This window comes from Phodopus roborovskii, unplaced genomic scaffold (assembly GCF_943737965.1).
Source record: "Phodopus roborovskii unplaced genomic scaffold, PHOROB, whole genome shotgun sequence".
Lineage (NCBI taxonomy): Eukaryota > Metazoa > Chordata > Mammalia > Rodentia > Cricetidae > Phodopus > Phodopus roborovskii.
This window is the reverse complement of record NW_026126417.1, coordinates 2,718,905-2,746,381: the sequence shown is the minus strand read 5'-3', so window position 1 is coordinate 2,746,381 and position 27,477 is coordinate 2,718,905. Positions and strand designations below refer to the sequence as shown.

Here is a 27,477-nt window from a genome sequence, read left to right as displayed (position 1 = left end):
AAAGTCTAATTCAGCCTCAGATATATACATATCCTTCCACAATCCTTTGTATGATCCTTTTAGATGAGACTTTGTAATTTTAGATGTCATATTTCCTTTACTTTCCCAATACTACATCAGGTTTCAGTTGGTGAACTAAAAGATACAGCCTGTCTTTGCCCATTATTTTTTCTTCATTCATAGTGATGCAGGAGAAAGATAGCTCTCTGTACATTGTAATGGAAAGGGAACCATCACAGACAGTGCAAATTGCCCCGGAAAGTAATAGTGAGAAAAGAGGTTGGAATTAAAAGGAAGATTAGAGGTTAACATGGCAAAGATGAAGAAGATGAAGAAAGATCTAATAGTTGGGTAGGAGATAACCGGACTAGACAGAAAAGAAGAAGAGAAAAGACAGAGCACTGGGCCACTGACAGCAGTCTAGCAGGCCTCCTCTGAAACTCCTGAGGAATGACCACAAAGTAGTATTATCCTTTTGTAAATTCTTGCTCCTAATGTAGCTCATTGTGACAGACCAACAGTAAAGAAAGATAGCTTCAAACTAGAAGGTTCCTGCCAGGAGACCACTCTATTTAAGGAGCTAAAAATGAGGTAACCAAGAAAAACTACAACTATGCCTTAGTGGCTGGTATGAAGTTAGCTCTCTGCCATGGTAAAGCTACAAGTTGGTCATGTAAATAAGAGGACAAAGAAAGTCTAGTGTAATTGACAGCTATGAGACATTTGCAAAGTTTGAAGGTAGTAATGTTCAGCAAATAACTAACAGCTATCAGACAGTCAAGATCAAAGCTGGAGTTGCGGATAGACAGAAGGATGTGTCATCTGCCCTGACAGTAGGCAGTCCATCACCAGTATGTGCTCATTCCCTGGTTGGTCCATAGGTACAGCCATAGTGAGTCTAAGCCCACTATTGGCTAAGCTCTTGAAAACCCAAAAAATTAATTATTGGTCCATGGGTACAGGCATAATGAATCTAGGCCCACCATTGGCTTAGCCCTTGAAAACCCAGGAAATTAACCAAGTAGAAATTACTTCATCCTCTATCCAGTTTCTGTCATGGCCCTACAAATCTAAACAAGGAAAATTCAGTGGCATTTTCCTCTCTTAGAAACTCCTCTGCTGGAAGTTTCTCTAATTTTTCTTTCAGTTCTGACATAATTTTCTTAAATAAATAATTTAAATTAATTTTAGATAATGATTTAATTATTTAAGTTATAATTGTTAAACATTTGAATAAGTGACTACATAAATAATTTGCTCTAAAGTTCCAGCAATGTAAAAGCACAGTCATTCTCTGTCAATAAGTTTTTGTGATGTCTGTCTCTGTGTTATCCCAGAAGAGAAAGTGTACCTCAGATCTAGGGCAAGAAGCCCACTTCTGAGTTCTAGAGGGTGGTTAAGAGTATATACTAGAGTCCAATTCTGGTTCTGTTGTTCACTGACCCTATAAACATGAGTCACTTAATCATTTTGTGTCTGTGTCCTAGAGGAAACACAGAATAAATTCCAAGCTATAGCAGCTATCTATTTCTAATGAGTTAGTATTTGCAAAGAATTTAATATAATGTTTGGGCATATAGTAAATGCTCAGTTCTAGATATTTGTGTCTTCATTCACACCACTACCCTGTGAAACCCCACTCAATTACTCTCTTCACTTTGATTTCTTAATCTAAAATAAGTCTAATAAAGACTTACTACCTAGATTGGAGGGTTGTCAATCCAGTAATCTCTGGATCAGAAATCCTGGACGTCTGCCCAGTACTATGATGTAGAGGGAGGGACTAGCCACCCCTTCCAGCTTGTGTTTTTGCCCAAGTCTGCAGAGGTTCCCGAAAACTTACTCTGGAATCAGTCTTAAATTATATCTGAGCAAATGAAACATACTCAGAGAGAAAGAAAATGTCAAGTATGCAAAACTAGAGTCTCCTCCTTTAGTCCTGTGTTCTGTGTATGTAGTTTATAAAACTGGTGTGATGATACCTTCTTTCCACAATCTCAAAGAAGTCAGATTTTTATCAATGGGTATTTCCTCTAAAGTGCAAGTTTATTCAGAATGGCACCATCAGATCTTTCTCCTCCTCCTCCTCTTCTTCTCCCTTTTACCCTGCCCTGGTGTTTATTTAGTTTTGTTTAATTTTGTTATTTTGCTCTTCTGGAGATTAAGCCCAAAGCCTTGCACATGCCAGGCACACATTATACTGACTGAGTTACATTCCTAGTACCACACCTTTTCAATTTAGGTCAGTAATAATCCCAAAATATCAGAGTCAGGGTCATCCAAAGTGGATGCATTTAGCCACAGGAAGCAATTAGGGTTTGTTCTTTCTTATAAGGTTTGGTGGACTATACAGCCCCTTTGTGTTTTCCTTTTTTGCAATCATACATTGTTATTGCAATCAAAATTCCTCATTCCTTTGCGTTTGACAGGACACAGTCCCAAGTAGTCACTAGGCAATTATGAGTCTCTTACCCTATATCCTAAGATTTCTAGGTCTGACACATATAATCGGAATGGTGTTTTATCCAGCATTCTTTGGTTTTGCTTTTTTTTTTTTTTTTTTTTTTTTTTTTTTTGCACAAAATGGGCAGTGGGGACCAAACTGATAGATATTTTAGACCTTTAGAGAAATATAGATCCTTGGGAATCTTTGATGAATGACTTTAACCAAGAAGGCACATTGTGTGCCAAAATCGTGCCATGCCAGGTCCATTTATTTGGTTGCAACACCAAAGCAGAAAGGAGTCCCTTCTGCCACCAGGATTTGTAACTCACTGAGGGAGTCACTGCTCCTGCACAGAAAGAGCCCTGAGTTGGCCTACGACTCAGACAGTAATCATTGGTACACAGCTTGGGCTGTTTATTCTGCTGCCCTACAGAAGGTGGACTCTGGGCGTGGTGGGTGGGTGTGCTTGCTAAGTACCTGTTTGCAGAACACCCAGGCAGGGCTGAGCAAAAACAGCAGTAATCTGAAACCAGTCTAGTTGGTTTTCCTTCCCAGCAGTCAGAGAAAATCTGCATTCCAGATGAAACCTGCCGGCTAGCTGAAGGAAAGCATTTAAAAACAAAAGGCATTCCAAGGGTAGTAAATTAACTGCTCCGAGAGTTCTGGGCACTTTGAGAGGATCCTTTTCTTTACTTCCTGTCTTTGATTAGGGGTTTGCAGGAGGCTGTTGAAGTGGGCGAAATGCTGGGTTTGGGGCCTGGCTGGCCCAGGCCTCTGATTAAGATCTGGATGGGAAAAAAAAGGCTCACTTCACAAAGTCCTTGGGTCGTTTTCTGCTGATTCATTTTGGAATCTCTTGGGCTGCACCAGGGGGTGGTTTAAGACTGTCAGGATCAGCTTGCCGGTTCAGCACTTTTAGGAACCTCAACTTGCTCACCAATGAGGAAGTTGAATGCTACCAGGAGAATCGTAGGCACGGGGCGGGGCTCCTCCTGAAGTCCAGGGCTGGGATTACGGGACAGGCTGACTTTGGCTGCGACAAAAAGCCTTTTGTCCTGGGAGTAAATACGGAAGTCCAGAAGAGCAGCCTGCCTGCCCATGTGTAGTAAGGTGTGCGGCCTCAGCTGCTGTGGGGCATAGAGTTGCCCAGACTTAACAAGTTGCCCTGGGCACGCCGGCATCGAACAAACCGGAAGGGAGGGCTCTGTGACCTGAAAAGAGACCAAGTGTGTTTTCTGAGCTGCTGAAAGCCTGGCTCTCTCCCTGGTCCCGTAGCTGCTCCCTGTCCTGTAAGTCAAGAGCAGATGGAGCGGATAAACTGAGCCGAGCAGGGCAGGTAACACAAGGCAGAACTTCTGTCAAGGGCACTGCCGGGACATGGAGGAGGTTGGTAACACTCTGAATAGCAGAGATGTGCTGGAGTCAGACAAATCCGAAGCCGGACTTGAGATGGCTCAGTCCATCCTGAGTAAATTCTCTATGAAATCCCTGTTTGGATTTACAAGTAAATTGGACTCCTTGGATCCTCAAGAGGAAGATGCTGTGCTGAAGGCATTTCGCAGTTTAGAGGTGAATTCTGCTCCCGAGAGAGATGATCCCAGCGAAGGCTCAGATCAGCCACAGGCAGAGGCTCCAGCTCCAGTTCCCCCTGATATTGAAAATGATGGGAAGTCAGCAAAGGTGGAGACAGGATCGGAGGGAAGTCAGGGGAAAGCCACACCGGACACCTCTTCCCTTGGTCATGAGCTGCTTTCACCTGCCACCGTGAGTGCGGATAGTGAGGATGTCATCTGGGTCCATGGGACCCTGGTTCACACTACCAGTGATTCTGATTCTGAAGACGGAGGCCAAGAGGCAGAAGGAAGTGGCCTTGATACCCGGGTGTCCACCACTGTTGTTTTATCTGACCCATGTCAAGAGCCCAAAGGAAGACCGAGAGTTTCGGGAGAAAATAATGACACCCGGGAAACTGATGGTGCAGAACTCTGTGGTGATTCTCAGAGAACTTTATCTGAGACAAGTGGCAAACTGGACCCTGAACAAGATAGTAGCCACCCAGCAGAGCACAGCCACGGGCAGGGCCAGGCTGAAGAAGAAAGGTCCCAAATCCCACCTGCAGCAACAGACCAGACTGTTGGTGCCACTGAGAGCACTGTTTTTAAAAGAGAGAAAGAAGCTTCTGGAGAGAAGTCGTTCCAGCTTCCAGCTTTCTTCAGTGGGCTCCGTGTGCTGAAGAAGGGAGCTACAGCAGAGGCAGGGGAGACCATTACTGAAATCAAACCCAAGGACGGGGACTTGGCTTTGCTCAAGTTGACCCAGCCTGTTCATAAGTCTCTGGTGCAGGGAGGCCCGCAGACACTGAAGAGCCAGGGTAGAGCTACTGATCCGAAGGCCACTCCCACTCTCCTGGAGCAACTATCTCAGCTACTCAATATTGACATGCCAAGAACCGAACTGAAGGAAGCCGACCCCGAGTTCCGTGGAGCCTGCGAGATGGGCTATAGTACTGACCAGGAGAGCCAGAAGAGTTCTGGCGATGCCCAAGTCCAGGGTGGCCAGGTGAAGTCAAAGCCACCAGAAACCGCCCTGGAAGCCTTTAAGGCCTTATTCATCCGTCCCCCTAAAAAAGGGACCACCGCTGACACCTCTGAGCTGGAAGCCCTCAAGCGAAAGATGAGGCATGAGAAGGAGTCACTGCGCGCTGTGTTCGAAAGGTCCAAGTCAAGGCCAGCAGACAGCCCCTCTGATCCCAAAAGCGTATGTAGAATTGGGTTCTACATTTTGACATAAAATATAATGCCGTAATTTTCTTTCTTTCCAGGTTTCCTGTTTAAAAAAATCCTAGTGGCCTGTCATTGTTAATATTTTACTTTCTTTGGTTAAAAAAATAGTAATAATGATATAAATTGGTCTTGCAAAAGAGTACATACAGAGTTGGACAGAAGTACATCTCTTTCATCTGTTTTTCTTAAATGTAATTGTTATGTGTGTGAGGATGTGTGGGAAGGAAGGGAAAATGTGCACCCTAAGTTTAAACAACAGTGGTCATTGTGCTTATAAAACATTAGCAGCATGGGGAAGTGATACGGCATGTGAGTGCAAGCATAGCCCAGATTTATAGGGATTTCCTCACCATTCAATTATACTGCCGTGAACACACGGCCCTCCTCTGAAAGTGTGTCATTTAGCAAAATGTGTGTTTCTGATATAACTGAAATGTTCAGTGTTGTTTGTGTTTCCTGGCTGAGTATTGAATTTAGAATAAGAACTTGCTGTTAATCCCAACTCTGCCATTTATGGCAAGGTGACCATGATAATCTCTGAGCCTGTCTCCCCATATGTGAAAAGAGAAACCTAGCCCTAATCCTTATGGAGAGAAGACATGAAATCAGAACACAAGAGAGTCTAGCTAATAAAAGATGTAATTGCTCAAAGAAAGTTAATTTATAATGACCAGGGAGTGTTTGGCATTCAGAGTTCATGGGAACAATGGATAGAATTTCTTGCTAAACATCAAGTCAGTATAGGATCATCATATCTGCTTGTATGTTTAATTAAGCTATGAAAAAGTAAAGTCTCTAGAAAAATTATCATAAGTTGTAGTTAAGTCTATACACACCATAGCATTATAGTTGAAAATTCAACTGCTATAAAAGCAAACAAACAAACAAACAAAACACAAAAAAACAAAACAAAACTTGAACATGGTGTTGATGTCCTTTATTTTGTAATAGAAAGAATTAAAACCAGTGTGGAATGCTTAGAGAAGTATGTCTTCAATTATTGCTGATATTCAAAGAAAATGCAAGCTTAGTCTTTATTGTAAGTAGTTCAGAGTTGTTTGGGATCCATTTGTAAATATTACTATAAATGTGCCAGATGCTAATGCACTTTATTTTTGTTTCTGTAGTTTAAAAATTACTTGCACCCTTTCAAAAGCTGAATAACAAACATAATATGTAAAGGGTTGCATGTTAGGTAGCCTTGAGGGGTTTTGGGTTTTTTTTTATTCTGTTTTGATTTCTTTAGTTTTCATTCCAACTGGTCGTTTACCCTTCTGGAAAGAGGTTCCCACTGTACTAAGATGGCTCAATTACAAGTACTGTGAACAACCTGCCACTGGCCATTAAATCGATATTAGGATTAGTGTTAGGACATGTGTTTTCAAGAATCAAAGGGCTCTGGCCACATTTCACTTAAATTATTCTTTACCTGTTTTGCACAGCCTGACCAGAGCCCCACAGAGCAGGACGACAGGACTCCTGGCAGACTCCAAGCTGTCTGGCCACCCCCAAAGACAAAAGACACAGAAGAAAAAGTGGGGCTGAAGTACACTGAAGCAGGTAATGTGAAAGGACGCTGGCACCCAGGAAGGAACCTCTTCCTGCAATGGCTTTTAGTGCAAGTCCAGAGAACTCTTAGTGCAAGTCCAGAGGGTGGTGGTGTTTGGTTTCAATATACATTATAATGCAGAAGGCTTCTTCTGTTTTTGCTCCTGGTATTAAAGCACAGCACTTTGCACATTTACTGCAAGTGAACCTCTCAGGAATGAAAGGTGACTGCAGTGCAATGAATGAGAGGGGGCACACGTGTCAAGTAGAGAGCCTTTGGGAGGCGAAATGGAGCAGGTAGATTACAAATTCCTCTGGAAGCAAGTGGTTGATGCACATATAATGTTTGTGTGAGCTGGCAGCATTGGTAGAAGAGGCAAGTATGCTTCTCCAGGACTGTAATCTGATGTTCTGTTTGTCTCTGAGTAATGCGTCCTAGATAAAGGAACCTTGTGCAGACTGAACATACAGATGCCATATCAGTTACTCGCTCACTTTTGTGAGACAAAGCTTCATTTAATGCATGTCCAATTTTAAAGCAATCTAACTCTCTGGAAAACTTGCCAGGAACTCAACTTGAATCTATTTAAATGGATTAGGACTCTGGATATTTTACTCTTTAAGTGAAAGGTTCACATGAAAATTAAAAAAAAAAATCATGGAAGACTAGACATGAATATATTTTAATTGTGTGTGCGATGGGGAAGGAGGTTGGTTTTTATTGAAACCTCTTAACGTTCTTTCTGCTATTTGGAGACTTATCTCTCATACCTAGGGACTGTCACTCCAAAACATGGTGACATTGCTTTTATTTTATTTAAATTAGAGGATTACCTAGAAATTGGCAGGTGCTAGAAGAGGCTTTCTGAGGAAGCAACCATCTCTGTTCTTTGCTGAGTTGTCACTAAACTAGAGTCATGTGGTAGAAAGAGAAAGGAAAGCTGAAGGCTGTGAAGCACCTGGGCAGGCTGTTGCAAAAATACGCCACTGTTTTCTATTCCAGCCCTGATCAATAATCAAGGGGAATGTTCTGTGGAAAAGAATCATTTACAATCTTTTGTCTGTTATGTGAGCCCAAGGACTTTGCATTTTCCATTTTCCACCTTCCTTGTGGGACAGGGGACTTGTCATTGCTAAATCACATGACTTCCTCCATGTGCCTCTCATTTGTGTCTGTTCCCGTTTTACCCACATGTTAGCAGTTCATTGCAGTGAATCTTCAGAAGGTGAAGGAAAGCCCTTCCTTTTTTCTCTTTTATATGTGGCTTTTTTTCCTTGGCTGTTGGTAAGCATGCATATTAAGTTAGGTCTACATAATTATAAAAAAATATTTTTGTAAGTGACTCGAAGTTTAGTTGGTTCAGTAGGCTTTATTCTTTTTTTGTGATGTGAAGTATTAGTAGTTGAGAATACACACATTGGCAAGGGAGTCTGGACTTGGTCTATAACCTCCACATACCCAGTCACAAACTTATGGTTCTTTTGGGACAGTAACTACTTCATAGCATGTTATTTTTCTGCACTGCTTTTCCTATGGGATGAAAAATACTTTATCCTTAGCAAAAATACGTACAGTCATTTCAGTTTTCCAGCACATGCCCCCCTTGTAGTGCTATCTATGATCATGGTATTGACCTACCCACCAAGTTATTTGCCTATCATGGTCCAGAGTGAGTGATTGAATGATCTGAAATTTGCCTTAACTAACAAAACAAAGAATACGATGAGTCCAAATCCCTAAGTTGGAGATTTTAGTCTTGATCTAATTAGGGTATCATGGCAACCTTCCTTGCCATGATGAGCATTTGCTGCGCAGGGAAGGAAGTAAATGTCATAAGTGCTTCTTGAGTCCAGTCTAGTCTGCTTTTGAATTGCTCCTTAGTCTTTGCTTTATTGTGTTCTTTTGTCTTCCACTTCTGGAGGTTCCTTGGAGCATGCATCCCAGTTAACCTTGGCCATTTTTCCTGGTCTTTCTGACTAGTGTTGTCAGAGCCATTAAGACACTCAGTGGCCTGGCCAGAAGAAAGAAGTAATGATGATAGTTCTTTAGGTAGAGGAACACTACAGCAGGCTGGCTGTGCACTCCAGGAAGCCCCTTCTGTGATAGCACTTTGGCATGACTCTTTTTCCTTGTCTGGTACTTGGCTGCCTGGGAACCTTCTAGTACTGATGTATTTTAGGAGATGTGGTTTCTAGGGAAGAACAAGATAACTCACACATTTTGTACCTCATTGGTAATTTTGAGAAGTTCATACACACACACACACACACACACACACACACACACACACACACGTTTATCTTAAGCTCTGTTGTTGAGTAAACTGAAATCTTGGCAGAATTTGGTGTGTATTGAACATATTTTGTAAAGTCCCCATTGGCCTCCCTACCCCTGGGGGAAACAGTCTCTAGGGAGCTTGAGATAGAGGTCTTTGTTTCTTTGTTTCTGTTTTTCTTTTCTTTCTTTCTTTCTTTCTTTCTTTCTTTCTTTTTTTTTTTTTTTTTTTTTTTTTTTTTTTTTTTTTTGAGACAGGGGTTTCTCTGTGGAGGTTTTCCTGGAACTAGCTCTGTAGACCAGGCTGGCCTTGAACTCACAGAGATCTGCCTGCCTCTGCCTCCCAAGTGCTGGGATTAAAGGTGTGCACCACCACCGCCCAGCAAGTGTACTTTTTTCTTGCCAGAATTTATTACTCACTAATGTAAAGAAACAAGAGAGTAAGCCATCAGTATTTCTCTCTCACATGTACTGTTGGAATCCTGTACTGTTGAGACAGGTGGTCAGTCCATGTAAAGCCTAGCTTTTCCATCACGGGTTCCCTGTACTCCATCCTGGGGTGTACTCAGGAAACATTGATGTTTCCTAATCAGTATTCTTTTGGGAGGCTTAAGAAATTGCTTAATCTTATAAATTAATTTTTGTTCAGGATAAAAAAGGAAAGGAGCTACTATAGAAGAACCTGTTGTCTTAAGTGGTGGTTTCTATAGTTTTCTTGGTTTATAATGGTACTTCGTAGTGGTTGCTCGTGCCTACTACCCTTCTGCCATTGCTTAGCTGTCAGCATCTTCTGTAGCTCCGGACACTGCAGTCACTTCTGTTGGCAGTGAACCTTTTGGATTCTAGGGGAGCATGTACTGGCCTCAGGTTGTCCTGTTCCCATATTACAAGAATTGTTACTTCCAGCCTCTGACCCCTTGGAGCCTTTGAGATGTGCCAGTTGAGAGCTGTCACTTAGTTGGCTTCCACAGGGACTGGAGTTGACCTCTACAGAGGGGTTGAGTTGGGAACTCAGTGTTAGTTCATACTGTGCCCGAAGTGTTATGTTCCTCCCAACCCTCCCCCACCATGGCTTGTGCTGTGTTTTCCTATGTTGCTATTGTCAGTGTGGTCCTGTCTTGTGTTCTGAATGTCTCGCAGTCACTGTGAGTGAACAGAGCTTTTTACCCCCACTTTTCTTGGCTTGGGCTAGGATGGTCTGTGCAACAAACTCCTTATTCCTCTTGGAATTGCCATTCTTTCTCCCAATGCTACCCTTTGCAATTGATACAAGCTGTGGATAGTCTTACATTGTTTTTAAGTGGGTTGCTTTGTCTTCTTTCCCACTGACCAAATTCAAAGAAAAGCCAGGTTATCTGGAGCCGCTTAACAGACAGGTCGTAAAGAAAGGTGACAGCCAGTCTCAAGAGGCAAGTTAATCATGCTCTGCACGCATACACTGCCTGCTGTTCCTTAAGTGATTTTTTTTTTCCTGCTCCCTTTCTCCCCATCTATTTTATAGCAGAATTTAATTTGGAGCACAATCTGAGATAGAGATCTAAGATCACGTTTTTTCAGGAATTGTGAATTGACTTCTCAGCAGGGTTTTAGAATAACTGTTCTCTCTCTGAACTAAGTTCATGGTTGCTTTGGACTTCTCTTGGCTGTGTTTACCTCTCTCGTTGGCATCTTCTCTGTGTTACCACAACACACCTCTCAAGACACATCTCCAGTTCTCCTGCTTATTTCAAAAATAATTTTGTTTTTCTGATATATCTATTCTTCCGAAGCTTCTCAGAGGGGTCCTTTTGGGGAATTTTTTCTTGGGATTGCATTGCCTTTTAAGTTAATGTGTGATGGGAATGAAAATGCTTAGGGTTTTCAAGTTTTATAAGAGTCTAATAACTTAAGCTTCGTGCCTTTTGTGGGCTTTCTTCCCAAGTCCAGAGTTTGTCCCAGTTTGGGTCAATGACTCAATGAATACAGAGGTGCCTTCTCTGAGTCTTTGGTTAGTGATTCTAAATGTTTGAAGACTCCTTTAAAACACAGTGATGGGGCTTGAGAGATGGCTCATCTGGTAAAGCTTTAAACTGCTCTTTCAGAGGACCAGGACTTGAATCTTGGTTCACACAAGATACCGAACAATATGTAACTTCAATTCTAGAGGATCTAACACCCGCTTTTGGCCTCTGAGGGCACCACAGGCACACATTTCACAGACATACATAAAGACAAAGCATTCATACACATGATATAAAAATAAATAATTCAAAAAATTAATTTAAAAAAATGTAGTGATAAGCCAAAAGCTACTGAAAACCATGTTGCAGTCAGCATTGTATGGTGTGTCTGATGCCCAGCTCTGGGTGTATGCCCCCAGATTCAGATGAGGAACCTCTGTTCTTGACACTTACTCCCTTCTACTCTGTTCTGTGATTGCTAACATTTCTGAATATTTTATTATGGTGTTCCTAAAAATTCCAAGAGAAAATAAGGTTAAAGCTTGTGCAATTTAAAACGTGTTAGTAACTTTCCAAAAGTTAGTAAAGTACTTGTAACACAAACACTTACTGAATTGTCAGTCTCTTAATACTCATGGGAGAGGGACAAAGGCACTCACATCTTCTGATACGAAATGTGGACATTTGGGTGTTCTTCCTCTGTGTATCTAGAAAATCTTGTTCTCTACTGGTAATACTTCCGAGCTAGGCTTGGGAATGCCATAAATACTGTCCTCTGGGTATAAGCATGGTCATGGCTTTTGTAGAAAAGAGAACTCAGCACAGGGTATTGAAGGTCTCTCATGAGCACGCTGTCAGCATAGGTGTGTCTGCTGGAACTTATACTGCCTGAATCGTAGAGCAGCTTGGAAATGTTCTGGATTGAGAGAGTTGTGGATAGGCCCAACCCTCACCTGACTGCGTATCTGCCTACACTCTGGTTTATTTCTCATTTGCCTTTGTATCTTTATGAAGTGAGGGAGCCCTTCCTGATGAGTCAGACAGACATCCTTGCTTCATCAGCCGGGAAGAGCTAAAAATATCTTGGAATATTTTATTGACTCACCGAAGCTAGAATTTTAATTTCCCCATTCATGGCTGGCTAACAGAGTACGTCAGCCATGGGTGGATAGTGCTTTAAAGCCGTGTGTCTAGGATTGTCCTGAATCCTCTTTAACTGCTAGGTGATGGATTTGCCCTTGTGTTCCCACCATTTGTGTCACTCTGCCTTCACCGGCATGAAGTGATCTTGATAGCACACAAATTGGTAGCCGTACAGACTAGAAACCAGGACAGCCTTGCATATTGTGAGTTCGTGCAGGCAGGCGGGCAGACTGGGAGGGTTGAGGTGAAGTGGAAGTGCTAAGCTTCTACTTGCTGTGATGCTTGGAACTGTGGAAGGAAAATAACTTCCCCAAAGTAAGCTGCTGCTAAAGCTTGACGATCGCAAAGGATTCTCCAAGTGTGGGCCCATATGCCATGTTCAAAGAATATTTAAAATGTAGACTTTTGCTTGTTTATACATTTGTTCAGTTATTTGCCTACTATTCCAGGGGTTGCACAACACCACACATGGTGGTCAGAGGATAACTTGAAGTGTTGGCTCTTTCTTCCATCAGTGGGTACTGATGGTCACAGTCAGGTCCCCTGTGCTGTATGTATTGCAGCCTTAGCTTCCAAGTTGCTGTGTCTTTACTTCATGTTATCTTTTGTTACAGAGTTTTATAGGCAAGCAAGCATTTCTAGGATTTTTGTTGTTGTTGCGGTCTATGCTTTTAAGAAAGCTTTCCCCAATGGGATGCAAAAAAAAAAAAAAAAAAAAAAAAAAGATTTTATTTTCAAAGTAATATATTAGAAAACCACTATTATAAATTTTGTTTTTCTCAATCTGATACCCACCTGCCCAGCTCCATCTAATAAATACAACATTCTTACAAAAGTGCCAGTTCACACTGTGTACACAAATTTCATTCCACATTTTGTTCTCTTTCTAGACTATTTATTTTTATTTGTTGTAGGTATTGCTATATTTACTCAGATACTGTGTCAGTCACCTCAATTTGCTTTATCCTCTTGATTCTTATACACACAGATTTCTGTATATAAACTTTACAGTGAGTTTTTCAGGACTGGTGACATGGCCCCAAACTCCAGCACGCACGTACAAAGGCCTCCCTGGTGCTGGGGAGGCATAGATAGGCAGATCCTGAAGACTCACTGGCCAGCAGTTCTAGCAGAATTAGCAAGCTTGAGGTTCAATGAGAGATGAAAAAGATGTAACAATGTCCATGATACTGTCCTATATACTGAAAGTTGTTTACCATGACAAACGCTAAAATTGGTTCGGAAGATAGTTCAGTTAGTAAAGTACCTGTAACCAGAAACATAAATTACTTAAGTTCAGTCGCCACAACCCACCTAAAAATGCCAAATGTTGTAATCCCAGTGCCGGGAGGTAGTGACACGAAGATCCTTGGGGCTCATTGGACAGCTAGTTTGACCTAACTGATGTCTCTGGGCCAGTGAGAGATCCTGACTCAAATGAGGTGGGTGATCTTCTGGAGGATGACATTCAGTGTTGTCTACACTAGCACTTGCATGTACTCACACACATGTATACATACATGTACAGAAGTATAAATAATAAATAAACTGGGCTTGGTATTTCAAGCATATAATCCCAATTACTCTAGAGACTACAGGAGAGGAATTCCAAGTTCAAGGCCATTCTTAATTGCAGATTATGTTCAAGGTGAGCCTGAGCTATGTAATGAGACACTTTCAAAGTAAAAAGATAGGGGCTAGACAGATATTCAAAAGCACTTACTGCTCTTGCAGAAGACCTGTTTGGGTTTGGATTCCAGCACTTAAACAGTGTCTTACAATTGTCTGGAACTCTAGTTCCAGAGATTTCAACACCTTCTGCCCCCTGTGAGTAGGGGTGTACATGCAATGACATAGTACTTACCCAGTATGCACACCACCCTAAAGTCAAGTCCTGGTAGTACAAAAGAAGCAAACACACAACTGACTAGACATCCAGGAATACATTTAAGTGTATAAAGGCTGCAAAAAGAAAACTGTAGAAGCTTACAAAAGCACATGAAGTACATCCTGATTAGCTGGAGAGGCAGCTCAAGCTTCTGAAGACAGCCTTATGAGGTCCCTTCCTTCAAATCTAAGACACTGTCCTTTGGAATCATTCAGTAGATCTAACTGTGTGTGTTGCTCCTATCTCCTGTTTAGTTCAGCAATGCATCTATTTGATTGTACAAAACCCCACTTTGAGTCTGCTTTCAATCCTTTAGTGTGCATGTGTCTCTCTCCCTCCCTCTCTTTCTCTCCCTGTATCAGTGTCCAGAAGTCATATTGACAAACTACAAACTACTCTTTTGGGGGAATGTGGGGGAATTTCTGGTCTTTTCTGTTTTCTTTTGAGACAGGATCCTTTCTCTCTCTCTCTCTCTCTCTCTCTCTCTCTCTCTGAGACAGGGTTTCTCCGTGGCTTTGAAGCCTGTCCTGGAACTAGCCTTTGTAGATCAGTCTGGTCTCAAACTCTTAGAGATCCGCCTGCTTCTGCAAAGGCGTGCATCACTACCACCCAGCTTGAGGCAGGATCTTAATGTATATCCTGGATGGCCCAGAACTCTTTTCTATAGATCACCTAGGGTGGCTCTGCCTCAGAAATTTGTATGTCTTTGCTTGCCAAGTGCTGAAATTGAAGGAGTGTGTCACCACACTTGGCTTCCATGCTTAAAAAAATAACAGCTATATAATTTTTTATTGCAATCAATACTCCATGAACTTATGTTTTCCATCCTGCAAGCATGATTATTTTTTGTAGTAGCCATTCTAATGACTCTGAAGTGGTCTCTCCAGTGCTCTGGATTGTATTCTCCAATGATATGATGCTGAACATTTTTTGAGGGTCTACTGGACATATGCATATCATTGTTAGAGGAAATGGGAAATGTCTCTTCTAGTCCTCTATTTTTTAATTGGATTGATAACATTAGAGAATAAGTCACAGTTGTCCCCCCCCACCCCCAGTCCTCCCTGCTCTCTGGAACTTGAAAAATAAAGCTGAAACAGTGAATAGTGGTCATCTTGATGTCATTCTTGATTTCAAAGGTTTCCTTTCAATGTTGTCCAGTTCATGATTATATCGGGCTGGAGAATTTATTTAATTTTATTGCAAACCCAGACTTCTAAGTGCTGTTTGAATTTCCTGCACTAGGGAAATACTTATTAAAATGACTTGATGACTTGTTATATTCTTCAATGTAATTGGTGGTTCACTTTTTTTTTTTTTTTTTTTTTTTTCTGAGACGCAGTTTCTCTTTGTAGCCCTGGCTGTCCTGAAATTCATTCTATAGACCAGGCTGGCTTCAAACTCACAGAGATCTCCCTGCCTCTGCCTCCCAAGTTCTGGGATCAATGACCTGTGCCACCATCAACTGGATGACATTTTGATTTGTTGATGAAGAATTTCTACTCTCTTGAGACTTAAGTCACATGTAATTGTGATGTAATGATGCATTTTATTTGATGATTTTGTGGTTATTTATTTGAACATTCCCTCATTTTTACTATTGTGTTAATTTAAATAAGAAATGTACTCCCATAGGCTCACGTGTTTGAACACCTGGTGTCTAGTCAATGACTCTGTCTGAAGAGATAATAGAGCCCTTAGGAAGTAAAGTCTTCCTGGAGGAAGTATGTTACGAGCAGTTTTTCCTGCCAGCCTGGTCCCACAGCTTCATCAGCCCCAAATAACAGCTAATAATGCTGTATTAGCTATAAAGCTGTTGGTTTATTACTAGCATTTCTTATTGGCTAGCTCTGTCTTAAATATTAACCCATTTCTATTAATCTAAGTGTTTCCACATGGTCTTATCTTACCAGAGAAAGGACCCAGACCTTTTCCTCTCTCGAGTCTCTACATCTTGAATCATCTCATTACATCTCCCCGAATCTCCTTGTCTCCTAGTCCCGCCTATCTTGCCTTCCTATTTGCCAACAGTGCTTTATTCATTAACCAATAAGAGAAACATATTTACAGAATGACATCTCCCATCAGAAGTATGTCACTGGGGGTGGGCTTTCAGTGTCTAGAGCCCCACCCCATTTCTGGTTTCCTATTTTTATCTCTATCTCTCCTTCCTTTGTGGGGATGAGATGTGCTCTCCCTGTTTCGCCTTCCTGCTGTTGCTACACCTTTTGCATCATTATAAACTCTGTATTTTTGGAATTGTAAGGTAAAACAAACCTCTAGTTGCTTCTAGAGTCGTATTTTACCACAGCAGCAGAAAAGTAACCAATACAATTAGCATATACATATTACTTACAACAAGGACTTAATTATGATATTTCCTACATGTGAAGATGAACATGTATGATAAATGCATTGATAAGGTGCATTGTATATACCCCTCCTCTGAAAATCTGGCATCTTAAATAATGAAAACTCATCACCAAAAATATCCTTGTGACTTCAGGATAAAGGAAAATGTTAGAATATTTTCTGTATATTAAGTAATAGAGAGTACAATGGTCTAGGAAGAATACCAAATTTGTTAAAATAGAAATGAATCATTTTAAAATCTGTCTTCTGTGCTCAGTTTTTTTCATACCATTAGTACTTCTTCAGTTTACCAGTATTCAAGATTAAGTAGAGGTGAATTTAGATAAAGAGCTGCCATTGTGTGTTGAGCTTCATGGCATGGCTAGGGTGACTCCTAGGGGAATTTCCTTCACTTTGTGAGAACACATTCTATCTTATGATGTAATTCTAGAACTTGCAAATGGCAGGGATATCAGAGTCTGAGATTGTATCTCTTATTTAGTGACACTAACACATTGTAAGTATCTACTTTATGGATTATTATTATACATTTGCAGATGTTTTTAATAATATATCCATTCATTTAGCAAATATTTACTGAGTATTTACTATGCATAGATAATTATGATAGGTGCTTGGAATATAAAGATACAGCAAAAGTCTTACTCTGAAGCAGCTCATGATTTCATTTTTAGTTTTTAGTTTTATTTTTGGCCAAGGTATAGTGTTGGTAGGTTGGAGAATGGAGAGTGGAAAAAAATGTATCTAAACAGCATAATCCAACATCCTAAATGCTCTGATAGAAGAATGTGTGGCATGTATTTGAGTGACATCAGTCCTTCACAGAAAAATGAGAACAAGCCTCACAAGTCAATTTGGGAAAAGATAGTCTGGACAAGTGGAATAAAGCTGAGGAAGAGCAAATAATAATGTTATATAGAAATAAACATACAAATAAATAAGCAAATAAATATACAAACATAGAAATAAATACACAAATAAATAAGCAAGCTGGGCCTGGCAGCATGGACATACTCTCAGGTACTTCAGAGACTAAAGCCAGAGGAACCCAAGTTCAGGGCCATCCTGAGGGACAAATAGTGTGGTGTGCAATGATATTAAGCCTATAGATTTGGAGGGTAAAGTGTCTTGAACAGGAGAAGGAACACATGTGGTATGCTGGCTTGTAGACATTTGGGGAAGCCACTGAGCATTTTTAGGCAGAAGAATAGCATAACCAAATATGTTATTGTATTAGGTTCTCTAGGGATATTAAGGAAGAATGTTAATGTTGGAAAGGAGGTAAGGAAGGGGGTCATCTGAGTAGGAAGTCTTGCCTGGACTTCTTTGTGTTGTCTAGAGGGTAGATAATTGGGCGGTCAGTGACTTCCACTGTCTTATGAACAGATACATTCTATATCTTTATTATTCGTGATATGGTGTAATAATGGAATTGAGATAATTCCAATCAGTAGACATTCTTGGTTTCATTTTAGGTGATGCCTCATCCTCTTTTTTTTTTTTTATTAAACCTATTGCTTCTACTATTAGAAGAATAAAGTTAGATCATTTGAATTTAAAGCATTTACTGTTTTGCCCATCCTGGGAAGAACATATATATATATATATGTATGTATGTATGTATGTATGTATGTATGTACACGTATATATTATACATATTCTTTATTTTATTTATGACTTATTTAGTTATTGGATGAAACACACCTTTAGTGTCAGGCCATTTCTTTAATGAGCTCTATAATAATGAAAGTTGTCCCAAACCAACTCATCTAAGAATTATTTTTCTTAATAACTTATTTTGGGGGGTTGGGGTTGAGACAGGGTTTCTCTGTACCTTTGGAGCCTGTCCTGGAACTTGCTCTATAGACCAGACTGGCTTTGAACTCGTAAAGATCTACCTGCCTCTGTCTCCTCAGTGCTGGTATTAAAGGCATGCAACACCACTGCCCAGCAATAATTTATTTTTAATAACAAATAAGTATCATATTTGCAACAATCAAGTACGATAGCACACTGCCATTCCACAAAGGTCTCTTTGATGAGCTAAAGGAAACAATGCCAACTACATTATCCTCTACCTTTCAGACTTGACCAACTATTTATCTTCCCTTCATCTTCCAGATTCTACCCACTGTTCTCAGTGGCAGCTTTGCTTCCTTTACAAAGACCTTGACTTCCTCCCACCCCCATGACCTCTTCTGAATCCCCTGGCCATCAGACACTGCTCATGACAGCTGTTTGGTTACTGAACTTTTATTTATGATGCATACTACTTGTTAACATTTTGTTCCTTGAGCCCTATTCAGACTTCCAGTTTTCCCTGAAGAATAGTCTTGGGACTCTTTTTTAGCAAAAAACTCAGGCATTTAAGTAATTAAGACAAGAAGAGTCTTCAGACTGAGGGACCTACCAGGCCCTTTCCATGGGTACAGTGGAGACAGTTTACCAGTTGGCTTCCCAGGTGCTCCATTATGTCTCATAATGGTGCCCTAGATTCCTTTGTTCACATGAAAACTCTACAACTCTTACCTCAGAGGTTGATTCTTGAGCCAAACATGAGTGATCATGGCCTGGAGCACAAATCTAACTTCTCCAAATTCCATGTCCTGTGTTTCAACATGCTCAGAGTTTGATGGAGTTTTTATGGTAATAGAAAAAAAGAAGTCATACGCCAAGGCACTTTTTAAATATGTTGATAGAAGCATTAAGTAGGTGGGTTGGAACCACTCCTGTAGGCTTCAGGCACAGTCTCATGGTACTCTTAGTCTATTGGGTGGTAGAAAGTAGAGTTTTCTTAATACATTCCAAAAGGGTTGTGTTTGCTAGTCACAGCATGTGGAACTGTACATAGAGGTAGGCAAGGAATAACCATTTAGGGGGCTAAAGGTAGCCCAAGATAAATCGTATTTAGTATCTGAACTTACAGTGTAACTGGATGTTTTTCTCTGTCTCATCCAGTCCCACTGGACTGGTTTCTTTTTCCACCCACTGGTCCCCACAGCTGCTTTTAAATACTCACTCTGAGGCTTAATATTAATTATAATTGTTTGGCCAGTGGCTCAGGCATATTATTGACTAGCTCTCACAATTAGATTAACCCATTTTTGCTTATCTGTATATCACCATATGGCTGTAGCCTACTGAAAATATTCTGGCATCTTACTTCTGTGGCAGCTAAATAGCATCTCCCTGGCTCTACTTTCTTTCTCTCTGTGTCTTAGTTTGGCTTTCCCACCTGGCTCTATTCTGCATGCTCACTGGTCAAATCAGTGTTATCTATCAACCAATAAAAACAACACATATTAGCAGCATACAGAAGGACATCCCACATGATAGCATCAATCCAACTTCTCAGTCAATGAAGTTCTGTTGAGTTAATCAGCTTTGCAGAAGGTTCAAGTTGATAATTGCTTTCTGGAAACTTGTTCACAGTTTATTAAATTGCCTAACAGCACAACCTACCTATACCAATAAAATGAATAACTTATGCAGAAGTAAACCTACAGTCAACATTCTTTTGATATTGAATGTTTTTATAATGTTTTTACATTTATATCCCATGGAAATTATGAGAAGGTGACTAATGCAAGGCATGAAGTCAAAACATACCATTGGATAAATTCTGTGGCAAAACTGAAATTGAAATATTTTAAGAGATAAAAAGAAGCCATAAAAAGTTCTGAATGTTAGAGCAGAATTCGTTCATACTCTTTTAGAAAAACAGATGGTTCTGGGTGTCATAAGTTAAGATATTTATTAGATTCCATTAACTACATTTAAATGTGCCAGAGTTGTTTTAAGATATTAGTATTCATAAATTCTTCATAACTTGATGTTTACAACAGTTTAAACTTAAAAATGTTTTAGGTGTCAATTCACTTATGTGTAAAGAGTATGTTATTTTTTTTTGGTGGGGGGAAAAAAAACAAAACTCCCTGGATGCATGCACACAGCATTTTGTAGAATACTGCTCTGTGTTACACTCTGAAAAATATGGTTCCCTATCAACTGAGACCTTCTTGAAAATATGGATTACTATTACTGGATCTCATCTAGGAATGAAATATACATGAGTCAGTGCTGTAGGCCAAAGCAACCAGCTCATTTTACAGAAGTGTCAATATTGTTTATCTTTCCCCAGGGCATGGTTGAACTGTTTTCATGGTGGCTTCCTGCCTAGTTTACAGCGGTTATAACTGGTGCCTAAGGTTACCAAGGACATAGACAGCTCTCTAGAGTGACTCTGCTGAGAGAATTCCCTCTCCATTTCTCCAGCCTTATTCCTAAGTCTGTCAAGAGTTCCCAACCTACACATGGTCTCAGTCAGTATGCTAGGTCATTTCCTCCACTCCTTACACCTTCTTTCCCCTCACCAAGGTCACATCAGCCCTGGAGTGTTTGAAGAGATGAGGCTGTATAGAGAGTAAGATATAGGCATTTCCACTGTGAAAGACCACATCCTGCTGTGGTAGACCCACAAAACCACTCACTGTCTGCACCTACTGGACTAGCTAGTCTCTGAGTTGCTTCTGGGAGGTTTGCAAGAGAAGATTTGGGGTGTTATCTTATTTGTCCATTTTTAATAAAGTTAAACTAGAGTCAGCAAAGGGCTTCTGACCTCTTTAATAAGTTATGTGTGGATTTCAGATGTAGACCCCATAGGACAGAAGAACAGAAGGAAATGCAGTGAGATGCTCCTAGTCGTCCTCTTAAGGAGATAGATGGGGTAGCTAGAGCGGGTGCCTGGACAGTAGAACAAGTAAAGAGGAGGTGGTAAAGGAATATAGGCAAAGGGAACAGAAGATGGGAAGCTTCTAACTCAGTGGCTCTCAACCCTCCTCATGCTGCAACCCTTTAATACAGTTCCTTGTGTTGAGGTAACCCCCCCCAGCCATAAAATTATTTTCACTGCTACTTTATAACTATAATTTTGCTACTGTTATGAATCATAATGTAACTATCCGCTATGCAGGATATCTGATTTGGTGTCATTACCCACAGGTTGAGAACCACTGCTCTAGGCTGCTGTCTAGTTTCCATCAGTGGAACAGTTAAGCAGTTTGCAAGGGAGAAGTACCCAGATGTAAAACAGAGCAACGGTCTTTATAAAAAAGAGGACTTCAAAGTGTTCATGGGTAGAATTTAGGGGTCTGTTAAAAAAGTTGCATGTGAATAATATCAAACTGAAACTTAGATATCATAAAACATTTGTTCAATTGTTATCAAGATTTGTAACCTCTTCAGAACTTTCCTTTTATATCAGTTTAAGTATACAAGAGTTTTGTAACACTTGGAAGTCAAATGTAGGTGGATCTAAGTTCAAGGCCAGCCTGGTTTATATTGTAAATTTCATGCCATGCAAGGCTACACAGTGAGACACTCAAAACTAAAAATAGTTTTAGTTGCCGATTTACAGATGCAGGGTGTTTTTGTGTGTTTGTTTTGTTTCTTGTGGATTTTTTAAAAAAGTTTTAAAAAATATATTGGGTGCCTAAACAATGAATTTAAAGAACAGGGTTCTACATTACACTTTAAAGAATGTTGTGCCACAAGCATTCATGTCCTTACTAAAAATGTGGACTACTGTGACTGGGTCTTGTCCAAAACCAAAAATTCACATGATTAATATTGACATTTATTGAGATACCTCACAAGCAGGTGGATATGTCAGACTAGTTTCTACAAAAGTCTCAGTACTGGCTTGAACCTCCACCAGATCTTACTATTTAAAGTGTTAATATTGGAACACATAGGTTACATTGCTCTTGAAAACATTTAAAAGCTGAATTTATTGTGTGTATTTCTTTATAACTGTAACACCATTATTCTGGGAAGGGGGTACATAGACTTTGTTAATGGTCAAAGGCTTCTGTGCTGCAGGAAGATTAGGGAATGAGCCTTTGTTGTTGAACATTAGAGTCCCACATAGGGTGTGTTTATCTTGGTTCTGTGTTGTGTAAAATGTAAGTCACCAGGTATATTTGACCAGAGGTATTCATTATAGTCCTTTTGTTTATAAAGACTTCCCATGGCTTCAGTGTTGAACTGAAAACAAGATAGGAGGTTGGGTAGTAGGTAGACCCACCATCACATCGAAACTAATTATGGAAATCCAGACAAGAACTAAATTTCATAGGAGGTGGCTGCTTGGATTATGGTGATAGCAATGGATGCATCTCTATGTATTCATTTGGGAGGAAGAGCCATTACAATTTTCTGATAGATAGATTGAATGTGAGGGAGAAGAATTAGAAAAGTACCTATTTTTGACCTGAGCAATGGAAATGTGGAATTTCCATGGACTAGAAGAGGAAAGTGGTTGGATCAAATGTGTGTAATATAATTGGCATGCTGATTTGACATGCAGTACCAAATGTTGAGCTGGCATTTGGAGTTATGGGTGGGGAATAGTGGAGGAGGTTGTCTGAGCAGCTGTTACACATTGGGGAGTCACTGGATAGTCAAAAGTCAGTGTTTAAAATTTTGGGCTAGATGAGATGGTCATTGTAGCTGGAGAAGATGAACCAGGACTGGCCCAGGGACTGAACCAGGAAGAGATTGAGATAAAGTTTCGTGAAAGCTTACAGTGAGGAAGGAAGAAACTGAGGCATCCTGAATACAGTTAAAAAACAATGTGCCCCCTGACACACTCTCTATGTCCAAGTGCAGATACTGCTCTCAGCACTGTATGAATACCAACCCCATGATTCGTAAATCCTGTGATGGGAATCAGAGTTATCGCATCAACAGATGAGGAATCACAGCAGAGGAACTAAGCCCTTGGGTCCCATGCATGTGGATGGCAGAACTGCGATCCAAAGCACACCTTCTCAGTTCAGAATCAGTTTTGTCAGTCACAGTGCTCAGATCTTTGAATTGCTGATCGGAGTGAAAGCAACTCCTCAACACTGGTTCAGAAGCAGAGGCACACCAACTCACCCAACCATTTGTGTAAGTTATTCCATCAGTAACAAAAACTATACACATAAACAGAAGGGGGAAAATCTTTTAGCAATTATTTTAATAACTACAGATTATTAGAATTTTAATAAAGTTAAATAATTGACTGTACTAAACAAACCAAGTTGATATTTACAACAGTATTACAATAGTGGTGGGTAAAAATGTAAAACTTTCTTAAACATACCAAGTTGATAACTAATTGTAACAACATTGTAACAAATACTTGCATATGGATCTTTGAATGAATTATGAATTTCCTTTGGGGGCATGTTTTCAAAGGAAGACTTATCAAACTCCTCTTGCACCTGTTCAGATTTTGAGGCAATTACTAAAGTTGGCACCAATTGTTATGTGCGGGTTTTCCTACCAGCCTGGTCCCACAGCTGCGCCAGCCCCAAATAACACACAAAGACACTGTATTAGATAGAATGCTGTTGGTCTGTTACTGACATTTCTTATCAGCTAGCTCTGTCTTAAATATTAACCCATTTCTATCAATCTAAGTATTTCCATGTGGTCTTATCTTACCGGAGAGAGGGTCGAGACCTCTGTTCTCTTGGTCCTACTTGTTGAAACTCCTACTACCTATCCCCGAATCTTCTTGTCTCCTAGTCCTGCCTATCTTGCTTTCCTGTTGACCAACAGTGCTTTATTCATTAACCAATAAGAGAAACATATCTACAGAATGACATCTCCCATCAACCAATTTCTCTCTTAATCAATCTCCCCAAGTGTCCTAAGAAATGGAAGGCAATAGTGTCTTCTTCTGCAAAATGATTATCAGTGCAATGATACACTCATACAATACACTCAACAGATGTTACTGATTGCACTAGCAGAGCTTTAGCTACAAGTAACTACCATTTTCTCATTGATAATTATGATAATAAGTCTTATATTTGTTGATTTTAGACGAGTTTTATTAATGTAAAAGAGAGACATAATAATGATATATTGCCATTCTGTATATTGCTAGCATATCTTTGATGACCAGCAAAATTGAATATTTCTTCCTATGTCAGTGGAAAATGCCAACCATGACTTTCTATTTCTGTGGCATTTGTTACCATAGCAACTAAGGCAGTGAGCTGTAAATGAAATGCATGAACTTCATGATCCTGGCTTCCAGCTTACTGGTTATGAAAGCTGTAGAAGATGTACAGCCTCAGGCTGTGTATTCTGGTAGCTGGGTGCCTGGATGCTCATTCAGCTGGCTTCTGTTAGGAACAACTGCAGATATAACTCCAGGTATTATCCTAATGAAATGAAATGCATGACACCTGGAAGAATAGAAGACTATATATTCCTAAAGATGCAATGCATTTTAAACGGCCAGATGGAAGGGCTTTCCACCTGGCTGATGATTTGGTGCTGACTAGTGGTGCCCAGGGCTGCCATTCAGGAAACTGCTAGCTGGGAAAGAAGGTATGTAGTCCAGATATAACCTATTTTGAGGGATGCAAGGCCTCTCTGGTTTGTTCAAATGTTAAATACATGAGCCATAACTCTCCAATGTTCTTTCCTTCTTCAAAGACAAAGCTCAGATTTGCATATCATAATGTTTATTTTCTCTTCCTCAATACTAACTGAGCTGGAATAGCTGTGTACATTCAGAACTGAGCTCTTGCAGCTAGGTTTTCTGAGTTCAAATCCTGGCTTTATTGCATGTTACCTCTGTGTCTTTAGGCAGCTATTTAACCTTCCTATGTCTTGGTTTCTTCTCTGGAATTCTGTAGTATTACCTTCTTAATAATATCTTCATTTCTCTAAGGAACAGACATCTGAGAAACCTCAGATCTAGAAGGATTCTAATTCTTGTTTCTTCCTACTCTTAATATGAATTACCAAAACTACTAGAAGAACTCTCCAGGTCCTATCACTCTGAATCTGTGTTCTCTGGTTACATGTGGACCCTCCATGGTATGTTCTCTGATTACATGTGGGTCCTCCATGCTACCTGCCATTGTCTCTATTCCCAGTCTACACTCCACTCTCAGCAACTACTGCTTCAAATACTTTCCACCTCTCCTCAAACACCCAGTTGGCCATTGGCCAAATCAGCCTTATTTATCAACCAATTGAGCAACACATAGTCACAGCATACAAAGGACATCCCATCTCAAATATGGATGGGGGGGTTACATGTAGAAACAGCAATAACTTAAACACAGCTGAATCACCAAAGGCCATCCCAGCATGACTGACAGCTCATGAAAGCTGGGAACCTGGAATGAAGTTCAAAACCTGCAGGTGGTTCAACAGGTTGGAGAGTGTCCTTTCCGGGTAGCTCAGCTGCTCGGGGCCTTTTCCAGGCAGCTCTGCTTGTCTCTGCATTTTCCAGGGAGCTTATATTGTATAAGATATCTCTCAGCAGTCCTTATTGGTTATTTATGCTTGGCAAGAAAAGGGCCTCATTTCAGGGACTTCCTAAAGCCATTGTGTTGTTTACTTCTTGGACTTAAAGTAGCTTCCCTGCAGGATGGAATATTTAATTTCCACTTAAAGCAACCTGTTGGTCCACCACTCCTGTCTAATCATCCTGTGTCTTAATAAGCTTCCCTCCAAAATGCAATGTTTTAATCTGAGAGAAAACTTCTATAAACAATAGTATAAGACTACAGACTAGCATTAATTTGAAGGAGGTTGTTACTTATGCCAATGCCATTTACTGTAATGGTAAATTTATTCCTTTTCAATTGCATTATTCACAAGCTAGTGAAACAAATCCTTATGATATGATTATATCAGTAGGAAGGTAGAAGAATTTGAAAATACTTAAGAAGTGCTTTTCTCTGTAGCTATTCATAGATGCTAGAATTTCAAGGAAACTGCATGAAGTAAGATAAAAAAGAGCCTGACTCTACTATATTTTCTCTTAAACGCAAGGTCTGCTTTGTGGCTTCATGAGTTGGAAGGAACAGAGCTTGAGTTGTCAAATGTTAAGCATTTAAAAGTTGAGATGCAAATGTAGCCTTCTTATACTATGGTTTAAGAATAAAACAAAACAAAGCAAACAAATAAAAAAATAATATAATAGTTCTCTATTTTGTCTACCTTATCAAAATCACCTTGATTCAGATGTCTGTCTTTGGGGCATGAGCCAGAATCAACCTCTGTAGGTTATTCTAATATAAGTCAGCCTTGAAAAACAGTAGAATGGCATGGGACAAAGGCTTATGAGATGATGAAATGGGTTGTGTGGTGGAAAATTTTTGACTTTCACAGTTCCCTGATTGTCTCATTTATGTTCCTGATTCTGAGGTTACTATCGCTGTAGGAAGATCAAAGTTAGTTAGCTGGGCATGTCAGAGTTTCCCATGTGTCTCATTATAGCCTTTGAGGTTACTTTATTTTGCATTGTCTTTTAGTAGAATCGGTGAGTGCTTTTTTCTTTGTATGCCCTTGCTCATGGTATTCCCAGCCCCATACAAGAAAGGCAAGTAGAGACTGTCCATATTTGAATGTGTTTTGCCTCTAGTGTCTTGTTGTTTGTCTTGTTCACTTGGAAAATTAGAATTCTCACTGAATCAATGGTAAGGAAGTCAGTTGTCTTAAGAAGATCCTGTTACTCAGACCAAAAAAAAAAGAAAAAAGAAAGAAAGAAAGAAAGAAAAGGTGACCATGAGGAACAGCACAATTTCGATTCTTTTTAAAAGGAATGTAAGATATGTAGAAACAGTAATTTCTGGTTATCCAAAAGAATCTAGTTGATGGTTCCTAGCTGTGTGCATGCATTGTCCCAAGTTTCTATACATTGCTGGCTTGCTGCATGTGTTTCCCAACAAGAATCCCTGGAAATTGTGGAGTTGCTAGACAAATCATGAACTTCATACACAAACAACAAATATATATTTATTGTCTGTGACATATTCCATGACTTCATCCGTTGTTGCTGTAGGTCCACATTCTGAGCACAACTGAACACCCCCTGTTTTTATTTTACATATCTGGCAAAACTTTGGGCATAGCAGTGGAGAAGAGGGCCAGAGCTTTTATACATTCTTTTGTGGCTGGGTCCTCCTGCACAGAGGCCACTACTTCATTTTACACCCTAAATTATCACATTGGCTGATTTATTTTCCTGTTTGTCTTAGAGATTTTGTCATCATTGGTATTAT

At 40.1% G+C, this 27,477-nt stretch overlaps 1 protein-coding gene across 3 annotated transcripts in view; it reads left to right on the top strand.

Annotated features, from left to right (window-relative positions):
- The window catches only part of Fmn1 (formin 1), a 281,305-nt gene that overhangs the window by 34,077 nt on the left and 219,751 nt on the right, over positions 1-27,477 (top strand). For 2 of the 3 annotated variants that reach the window (XM_051183776.1, XM_051183777.1), the window contains exon 3: positions 6,672-6,789. In XM_051183776.1, coding sequence (XP_051039733.1) covers positions 6,672-6,789 — 118 coding nt within the window. Of the gene's footprint in view, positions 1-3,127; positions 5,204-6,671; positions 6,790-27,477 lie in introns of those variants that run through there. The other variant, XM_051183775.1, reaches the window with a different exon arrangement.